The 10709-nt window shown below is 47.6% G+C and overlaps 1 protein-coding gene across 1 annotated transcript in view; it reads left to right on the forward strand.

The window, feature by feature from the left end:
• nup62l (nucleoporin 62 like) overlaps positions 1-10407 on the forward strand; it is a 62498-nt gene extending 52091 nt beyond the window's left edge. The window contains 5 exon segments of the mRNA XM_055643402.1: positions 3776-3910; positions 6909-7020; positions 8042-8089; positions 8092-8113; positions 10253-10407. Coding sequence (XP_055499377.1) covers positions 3776-3910; positions 6909-7020; positions 8042-8089; positions 8092-8113; positions 10253-10344 — 409 coding nt within the window. The 3' untranslated portion in view covers positions 10345-10407.
• The last annotated feature ends 302 nt before the right edge of the window (positions 10408-10709 follow it).

Genomic DNA, 10709 nt, shown 5'->3' on the forward strand with positions numbered 1-10709 from the left:
TATCCCTCCTGAATATTGAATATCCCTGGATGTTCAGCTCCCAGCCTTGGTCACCCTGGAGCCATGTCTCCATGATCCCAACTATATCATAGTCATTATTAGCTATCTGTACATTCAACTCATCCACCTTATTACGAATGCTCCTTGCATTGAGACACAAAGCCTTCAGGCTTGTTTTTACAACACTCTTACCCCTTATACAATTATGTTGAAAAGTGGCCCTTTTTGATTTTTGCCCTGGTTTTGTCTGCCTGCCACTTTTACTTTTCACCTTGCTACCTATTTCTTCTACCCTCATTTTACACCCCTCGGTCTCTACTCTCACACATTTAAGAAACCCTTTCCCTTTAACTCCATCCTCCACTATGCCATTCAACACCCCACCCCCCTTATTCAGTTTAAAGCCACCCGTGTAGCAGTGGCAAACCTGCCTGCCAGAATGCTGGTCCCACACCTGTTAAGATGCAATCCATCCCTTTTGTACAGTTCCCCCTTACCCCAAAACAGATCCCAGTGATCTAAGAATCTAAATCCCTGCCCCGTGCACCAGTTCCTCAGCCACACGTTCAGGTCCCGTATCTCCCTGTTCCTGCTCTCGCTAGCACGGGGAACTGGAAGCAAACCGGAGATAACAACCCTTGCAGTCCTGCTTTTCAACATTTTTCCGAGCTCTCTAAAGTCACGCTGCAGAATATTCATCCTCTTTTTTCCGACATCGTTTGTGCCGACATGCACTACCACTTCCGGATGTTCACCTTCGCCCTTGAGGATTTTCTGCACTCTGTCTGTGACATCCTGGATCCTGGCACCGGGAAGGCAGCACACCATCCTCGCATCCCGTCTGTTGCCGCAGAAACCCCTGTCCGTACCTCTCACGATGGAGTCTCCCACTACAATGGCCTTGCCTGCCTTAGGCCTTTTTGGTTTTGGCTCAACAGCCCTATTCGCATCGCAAGCCAGTCCGCCGCTCGCGTCTTCTGTCCCAACAGCTTCTAAGCGGGTGAACCTGTTTACAAGAGGTACACCACCCGGGGACGTTGGCATTCCATGCTTCCCTCCCTTTCTCACTGTCTCCCACCTTCTCTCTTCCAGTACCTTAGGTCTAACAATCGTACTGTAGGACTTGTCGAGGAACGACTCCGTTTCTCGTACGAACCGGAGGTCATCCACTTGCTTCTCCAGTTCCCCAACACGGCCCTTCAGGAGCTCTACCTGGATGCACTTCTCGCATTTGTAGCAGCCAGAGGCACCAGCGGTGTCCTTGACCTCCCACATACTGCAAGCATCGCACTGAATCAGCTTGCCTGACATCTCCTTCTTTCGTCTCTCCCTCTCAAGCGTATTGCGTGGTCTCCTCTCCTCAGCCTTCTCGCCGAAGACTCTCGAGCCAAGGACTCACACTTCCCTCACAGGGCACTTCCCTCATACTGCCGCTCGCTAAGAGCTGTCCTGCTTAAATTGACTGATAAATTGCCTGATTTACCAATTTACAAAGCAAATTCCTCAGTTTTCAACTGTTTTCACCCCTCTGACTCGCTTCTCTCCTCCCACTTGGGCTAGAGCCAATCAGTCGTATCTCTTGCTAATCTGCTGCTGCTGTTGTTCCTCCCAAATCTACAGCAGTTCATGAAGCCCAAGGAACACACCAGACAGGTCAGGGATAAAGTTGTGGAGAAGTTTAAAGCAGGGTTAGGTTATAAAAAAATATCCCAAGCTTTAAACATCTCACGGAAGCACTGTTCAATCCATCATCCGAAAATGGAAAGAGTATGGCACAACTGCAAACCTACCAAGACATGGCCGTCCACCTAAACTGACAGGCCGGGCAAGGAGAGCATTGATCAGAGAAGCAGCCAAGAGGCCCATGGTAACTCTGGAGGAGCTGCTGAGATCCACAGCTCAGATGGGAGAATCTGTCCACAGGACAACTATTAGTCGTGCACTCCACAAATCGGGCCTTTATGGAAGAGTGGCAAGAAGAAAGCCATTGTTGAAAAAAAGCCATAAGAAGTCCCGTTTGCAGTTTGCCACAAGCCATGTGGGGGACACAGCAAACATGTGGAGGAAGGTGCTCTGGTCAGATGAGACCAAAATTGAAGTTTTTGGCCTAAATGCAAAACGCTATATGTGGTGGAAAACTAACACTGCACATCACCCTGAACACACCATCCCCACTGTGAAACATGGTAGTGGCAGCATCATGCTGTGGGGATGCTTTTCTTCAGCAGGGACAGGGAAGCTGGTCAGAGTTGATGGGAAGATGGATGGAGCCAAATACAGGGCAATCTTGGAAGAAAACCTGTTAGAGTCTGCAAAAGACTTGAGACTGGGGCGGAGGTTCACCTTCCAGCAGGACAACGACCCTAAGCATACAGCCAGAGCTAAAATGGAATGGTTTAGATCAAAGCATATTCATGCGTTAGAATGGCCCAGTCAAAGTCCAGACCTAAATCCAATTGAGAATCTCTGGCAAGACTTGAAAATTGCTGTTCACAGACGCTCTCCATCCAATCTGACTGAGCTTGAGCTATTTTGCAAAGAAGAATGGGCAAAAATTTCAGTCTCTAGATGTGCAAAGCTGGTAGAGACAAACCCCAACAGACTTGCAGCTGTAATTGCAGCGAAAGGTGGTTCTACAAAGTATTGACTTAGGGGGGCTGAATACTTTTGCATGCCACACTTTTCAGTTTTTTATTTGTAAAAATATTTGAAAACCCTGTATCAGTTTCCTTCCACTTCACAATTATGCACCACTTTGTGTTGGTCTATCACATAAAATCCCAATAAAATACATTTACGTTTATGGTTGTAACGTGACAAAATGTGGAAAAGTTCAAGGGGTATGAAAACGTTTGCAAGCCACTGTATGTTCCAGAACACAACAGTAAGTAGTAAGTAAGTTTTATTTATATAGCACGTTTTAAGTCAACTCGCATTGACACCAAAGTTCTTTACATAAATGAAATAATAAGTTCCATTACAAACCATAGAAAAAGGTTAAAAAAAAAATGTTTTAAATGAATAAAATGGACACAACACATAGAGTTCAACACAAACGTCCCCCCACAGCAGAATCAAAACTTTCCACTGTGGGGAAAGGCACCAGAAAGTTAAGTCCTCTTCCTCTGTGAAACACCCGAGGTCGGGGCCCATTTGTGGCCTTGCAGCCAGTCCGATGATTTTCAGGGCCCTCTTGCCGTGAAGATGGAACTTCGGCGTCGGGTGCAGTACTGCACAGGAACAGGCCCTTTGGCCCACAATGTTTGTGCCAAGCATGATACCATTAAACTGATCTTGTATGCCTGCACATGATCCATATCCCTCTATTCCCTGTCCTTCCATGAGCCTATCTAAACCCCCCATAAAGGCCAATGTCATATCTACCTCCGTCCCCACCACCCCCCCCCCCCCCGTCCTCCCCCCCCCCCCCCCCCCCCCCCCCCCCCCCCCCCCCCCCCCATCCTCCCCCCCCTCACCCCCCAGCTGCCACCTCTTGTGAAGTGAGGTTATCTGCTCCCTCAGGCCACATTGTCATGGGAGTGGGTCTAGACTGTAGACCACGATGATACATGGACTGTGGTAACATGAGGAGGAGGGGGTGGCATCAGACAAATATATCACTATAATATGTGGCAAGACTTCTTGCATTAAGATAACTTATCTGTTTGAATGTATTTTGACTGTGGAGAAGCAAAATGTCACTGTCCAGCTTGTCAAGAACTTGAGAGAATGGAGCTTGTAATTCATGCCAACCTCCTTACCATCTGCACCCTAGATTGGACCAAGAGCTCGACTTCATCCTGTCCCAGCAGAAGGAGCTGGAGGACCTGTTGGCGCCGCTAGAGGAGTCAGTCCGTGACCATCACGGCACCATTTACCTGCAGCACGCTGACGAAGAACGAGAGCACACGTGAGTGTCGTGTATTTGCCCATCACGGCACACAGATGCAGAACGAGAGACACGCGAGTCGTGTATTTGTTGGTCAGTCCGTGTCCATCACGGGCAACAGATGCAGAACGAGAGACACGCGAGTCGTGTATTGTGGGTCAGATGCAGAATACAGAATAAAACGCCCCCTGCATTGGGCCACTCCCAGGGCAAGGCTATTGCAGAAGGTAATGTAATCAATACTCCCTGAAAGATTATAGGGCAGGTGCAGCAGTAATACTAATGAGAAGGATACACAAGAGTAGAATTGGAGCAGATTGTAGGTTAACGCAGTGGTCAGAGAAGGTGGAGAGATGCCAACCGGTAAAGCTGAAGTGTTGCATGACTGGACCTGGAGGTTAGATAGAACTGGACAGTACAGTACAGGTACAGGCTCTGTGCTGGACATTGTGCCAAGTCCAACCCGTATCTGCCTGCACATATCCATCAGCCTCCACCACCACCCCCGGCAGCATGCTCCAGGCACCCTATGTGTAAAAATAAATCAACTTGCCCTGCACATCACCCTTCAACTTTCCCCTCTCTCCTTAAAGCTAATGCCCTCTGGTATTTGGTATCTCCATCCTGGGGAATAGATTGTGACTGTCGACCCTATCTATGCCTCTTTATATACTTCTATTAGATCTCCCCACAACCTCTGGCCTTCCAGGAAAACAAGTCAGCCCAACCTCTCCCTGTAGCTAATACCCTGTAATCTAGGCACCATTCTGGTAACTACAATGGGTCTCGAGGGCCTCTGGTTCTTCCTTGAGCAGAGAGCCAATGGGTTTCCCATCCCCAACACGTTCTCTGTGACATTAACTACTGCCTCCTGGCACCCGTGCAGAACTCCCTCACTTTACCACTAACTTACCTTGACCTCAAATTCACCTGGACTATCTGTGACACCTCTCTCCACTTTCTTGATATCATAGCTGAAAGAGTGTCGACAGCTTCAGTTACAAACCTACAGACAACTAGTTATCTGTATTTTACTTTCTCCCACCCTGCCTCGAGCAGAGCCACTCTCCCCAACTCTCAATTTCTCCGTCTCCGCCACACCTGCTCCCATGATGAGGCTTTCTATTCCAGGACCTACCTACCAGCTGTTCTCTTCCATGAGTAAATGTGCTTTCCCCACTGCTGTCATAGATGGATCCTCCATCTCCTCAGTGTTTCATTGTTCTGCCCTTCTTTACCCCAAGTTATGAACATGGAATTCTCCAATTTAGGTAACTAACCTATACACCCTAATTCTCCCCGTCCTAGCCCCCTGTTTCCCCCTCCTGTGTTCCCTATATCCCACCTGGACTCCCCTTCCACCTGCATTCCTTCCTCCGGCCTCACAATTTACATCTCTTCTGTCCTTCTCACAGCTTTTGTCTTTTCATCTCTGCCTTGAGTCCAACCAATTACCTATCAAAAACCTGTCCACGTACCAACATCACTTGCCAGGCTTTGCCCAGACTACCAGGAATTGCCTACCATGAGGGACCTTTTCAAAAGCCTTACTAAAATCCATGTGTACAACATCCAATGCCCTGCCCTTATCAATCTCCTGGCAACTAATCTGGTTCTTATAGAAAATAGGTGTAGGAGAAGGCCATTTTATATGTTTCGATACGATACCCCCTCATCCTTCTAAACTCCAGTGAATACAAGCCTAGTCTTTACAATCTTTCCTCATATGACAGTCCCGCCATCCAAGGGATCAATCTCGTGAACCTACGCTGCACTGCCCTAATCACAAAGATGTCCTTCCTCAAATTAGGAGACCAAAACCACGCAATACTCCAGATGTGGTCTCACCAGAGCCCTATACAACAGCAGAAGAACCTCTTTACTCCTATACTGAAATCCTCTTGTTATGAAGGCCAACATTCCATTAGCTTTCTTCACTGCCTGCTGTACCTACACGCCAGCTTTCAGTAACTGGTGTACAAGGACGCCCAGGTCTTGCTGTACCTCCCCCTGTGTCCGGATTATACCCAGAAATACCTGCCATTACCGTTCCACCGTCATTCCTGCTAGGATCCCTTTCCAGTCTACCTTGGCCAGCTCCCCTCTCATGCCTTCATAGTCCCCGATGTTCAACTGCATCACTGCCACTTCCGATTTAACGTTCTGCTTCTCAAATTGCAGATTAAAACAAATCATATTATGATCACCACCTCCAAGCGGTTCCTTTACCTCGAGCTCTCTTATCAAATCTGGTTCATTGGACAACACTAAATCCAGAATTGCCTTTTCTCTGGTCGGCTCCATTACAAGCTGCTCTAAGAATCCATCTCGGAGGCATTCTACAAACTCTCTTTCTTGGGGTCCTGAACCAACCTGATTTTCCCAGTCTACCTGCATATTGAAATACCCCATCACCACAGTGGCATTACCTTTGTTACATGCCAGTTTTAACTCCTGCTGCAACTTACACCCTACATCCGGGCTACTATTTGGGGGTCTGTAGATAACATCAATTAGTGACTTCTTGCCTTTACAATCCCTCAACTCAATGCACAGTGACTCTACCTCCTCAGTCCCTATGTCTTCCCTCGCAAGGGACTGAATTCCATCCCTCACCAGCAGAGCTACCCCCCTCCTCTGCCCACCTGCCTGTCCTTTCCATAGGATGTATTACCCTGAATATTAAGTTTCCAGACCCGATCCTCCTGCAGCCACGTCTCGGTAATCCCTACAATGTCATATCTACCTACCTCTAACTGAGCCTCAAGCTCATCCACCATCTTATACTTTGCACATTCAAATACAGTACTTTTACTATGTACTATGTTTACAGTGGAGATCTGTTCTCTTTGAGTTACACCACATAGTTAAGATTATTCTTGATCCGTTTCCAGGTCTCTCTTCTCTTAATGGAATACTCCTGCAGGAGCTAGAATGGATTACTAGCCAGGCCCCAGTGATTGTAGCCAGACCTGAGAATAGATGTGAAATGACAACTTTGTTTGTTGTTCCTGTCTAGATATAAATTGGCAGAGAATATTGATGCTCAGTTGAAGAGGATGGCCCAGGATCTGAAGGAAATTATCCAACACCTGAATACCAGTAACAGCTCTTCAGAGATCAATGATCCGGTACGTGGACCAGTTACACTGTATGTAGACCAGAGTGTACACTGTATGTGGACCAGTTACACTGTATGTGGACCAGTTACACTGTATGTGGACCAGTTACACTGTATGTGGACCAGTTACACTGTACGTGGACCAGTTACACTGTTACACTGTACCGTGGACCAGTTACACTGTACGTGGACCAGTTACACTGTATGTGGACCAGTTACACTGTATGTAGACCAGTTATACTGTACGTGGACCAGTTACACTGTATGTAGACCAGTTACACTGTACGTGCACCAGTTACACTGTACGTGGACCAGTTACACTGTACGTGGACCAGTTACACTGTAGGTGGACCAGTTACACTGTACGTGGACCAGTTACACTGTAGGTGGACCAGTACTGTACACTGTAGGTGGACCAGTTGTAGGTGGACCAGTTACACTGTAGGTGGACCAGTTACACTGTACGTGGACCAGTTACACTGTACGTACGTGGACCAGTTACACTGTACGTGGACCAGTTACTGTATGTGGACCAGTTACACTGTATGTGGACCAGAGTGTACACTGTATGTGGACCAGTCACACTGTATGTGGACCAGTTACACTGTAGGTGGACCAGTTACACTGTACGTGGACCAGTTACTGTATGTGGACCAGTTACACTGTAGGTGGACCAGCTACTGTATGTGGACCAGTCACACTGTAGGTGGACCAGTCACACTGTAGGTGGACCAGTCACACTGTAGGTGGACCAGCTACTGTACGTGGACCAGTTACTGTATGTGGACCAGCTACTGTATGTGGACCAGTTACACTGTAGGTGGACCAGCTACTGTATGTGGACCAGTTACACTGTAGGTGGACCAGTTACACTGTAGGTGGACCAGTCACACTGTAGGTGGACCAGTTACACTGTAGGTGGACCAGAGTGTATTTGTACAGCGTAGATAAACTGTTTCCGTGGATTTGGAATGAGTTACAACTTTACGACTGTCAGATTAATTCTCTATTTTGGATCTTCTCTGTTCCAGTTGCAACAAATTTGCAAGATTCTCAACGCTCACATGGATTCACTGCAATTAAATGGATAGATCAGAGCTCAGGTACCCTTTACATCTCTCTTGCATTGTCTTTTAAAAGTATCAAACTCGCTTTGTCAAAAGAATCAGAATGTTTTGGTTGCTGTGGTGGTGATCTACAGTCTGATTCCCCTCCAATTTGTCTGTTGAATGGTGAATGACTTCAAGATCCCACGAGAGTCTCCCTTTAGTTCCATGGCACACACACCACAGCTGTCAGTACCTGATGTTGTGCTCAGTAGCCGGACAAGGCTCTTTCCAGTGGGATAATGAACTGAGAAACACAGCGTGACGGTCAGGCAGCACCTGTGGAGGCAATGAATGGACAGACAATGTTTCAGTGTGTGACTCCTCTTCAGATTCTGAGGAAATCATTATTTCCCAACATGTTGTCGGTCCATTTCCTCCACCATTGCTATTTTCCTCCAACATTTTGTGCTACTCCACATTCTGGCAGCTGCACATTGCAGTGCGTCCACAATAAAGGTATGCCCTGACGTGACGTAACAATCCCAAAGGCACAGTTGAAGTTGAGCCTCATCTGGCCCAGCAGAAAAGGGGTCCAAAAACATGGCACACCAGCCTCTACTGCTCAGGATGGACACAGACATTAAAGCATGGACACAGACACACATACAAGTGTATCTAACCATGTACTGAAGCATTCTGGCACACAGACCGAAATAAACTCGATGGCGTGTCATCCTTGCTCCCTTCCTCTCTCTGTGTTTAGCCCCAACATCAGACTTCCTCCACTCTGGTGGGTGTCATGGCCTCTGCTTACAGACCACACTTTTTCTTCTTGCTCTCTTATTCCCCCTCTGATGATTGCTTCTGAAAACTATGAACTCATTAGGACACTGTTCTTTGAGAGGTTTTATCATGAAAGGTGTGAAATAATGAACAAAGAGCGGGCATTTAAGATGAGACGGCACATTCTCTTTCAAGCCCTTTCAATCTAAAATATGATCACACGTTAATTTGCCTGCATTTTGGAGAAATTGAGTGTTGCCAGAGGAGTGGGTACTGCAGGAAAGGAGTTATAGAGTAATGTAAACAACATATTTTGGTGTTTAACTTGCCTCGTCAATGCCTGCATTTTTAAACTGATGCTGGACCATGTACTGTTCTACACAAGCTTAGGAGTTCTCCAGATTTCTGACTTCACATCTTGAACTGGAGATTAGATTAGATTTTATTTGTTGTCATTTGAACCCAGAAGTTCAAATGAAATTTAGTTTCTGCAGTCATACAAACAAGAAGATGAACACAACACAATTTACACAAACATCCATCACAGCGAATCTCCTCCTCACTGTGATGGAAGGCAAAGTCTTATCTCTCCCCTTCACTCCCCATTCTCCTCCCGATGTCAAAGTCAAAGCCCCCGGCGGGCGATGGAAAATAAGTCCAGCGGCCATTCCCGCTGGGCGATGCAAGGCCCTGCTTCGGGTCTTGATGTTGGAGCCCCCAGCAGGCGCTAGCAAGTCCCGCGGCCATTAAAGCCGCGCCGGGCGATGTAAGGCCCTGCTCCGGGTCTTGATGTTGGAGCCCCCGGCGGGTGATGGTAAATAAGTCCAGCTGCCATTAAAGCCCCGCTGGGCGATGCAAGGCCTTGCTTCGGGTCTTGATGTTGGAGCCCCCGGCAGGCGCTAGCAAGTCCCGCGGCAATTTGAAGCCGCGCCGGGCGATGTAAGGCCCCGATCCAGGTCATCCTCAACCCCGCAACTCGGGTGGGAGAAGTCGCCATTGCGGAAGCTCCAAAAAGCAATCTCCCACCAGGGACCCGCTGGCTCCAGATGTCACCGCGGCTGGAGCCTCCGAATCTCCGTGTTCGGGCCGCAGCAGCGCGCCACCACGGCTCCTCCTGCTCCATATCCCTTGATTCTGTTAACCCAAAGAGCTACATCTAACTCTCTACATCACCGTCTATATCTCTCGTTTCCCTTTCCACTGACTTGTCCTCCGCAGCCTTCTGTGGCAATGAATTCCACAGAATCACCACCCTCTGACTAAATCCTTGTTCTGTGAGCGATTGTTGCCCCAGGAAGCTCCAGTAGACTGTCCTCACTTTCCCCGTAAGACTAGACGACTCACAGCGATGTGTTGCTTTTTGCATTGTGTGTGGGGCATTGTGGTAATGGAATTGTTCTCTTTTGTCAGTCCTGCTGCAGAAGAAGGTGGAGGATGTTTCGAAACAGTTTGAAGTGCGACGGAAGGAACAGGAACGAAACTACAGAATTACGTTTGACTAAACATTGATACTGCTTCCAAAACCTCTATCCTTTATCAAAAAAAATAAAGAATATCATTATCACTTCAGCATGAAGGGATCTTGTGTGTGAAAGTGTGATGCAGGGCAGGGTTTTCATGTTGTAAAGAGAATGCTGACTAGTTGTGGATGGGAATGAGTGTGTGCTGGAGTTGGATGGTGGGGGTCAGGGAATGTCCTGATTAAGGAAGGTCAGTTAAAGGTTTGGAAGACCAGAAACTCGAAAGGACACTTGTCGCTTCTGCATTCTCCTGGGCAGTAGATCCCATCCCTATCTACGCATAGGGAATGACAGCTCACTTCTCATTGTTGAAGTCTGTAAGGCAGTCTTTACAATTGTTCCATTCC

This window comes from Leucoraja erinacea, chromosome 12 (assembly GCF_028641065.1).
Source record: "Leucoraja erinacea ecotype New England chromosome 12, Leri_hhj_1, whole genome shotgun sequence".
NCBI classification, from domain to species: domain Eukaryota; kingdom Metazoa; phylum Chordata; class Chondrichthyes; order Rajiformes; family Rajidae; genus Leucoraja; species Leucoraja erinaceus.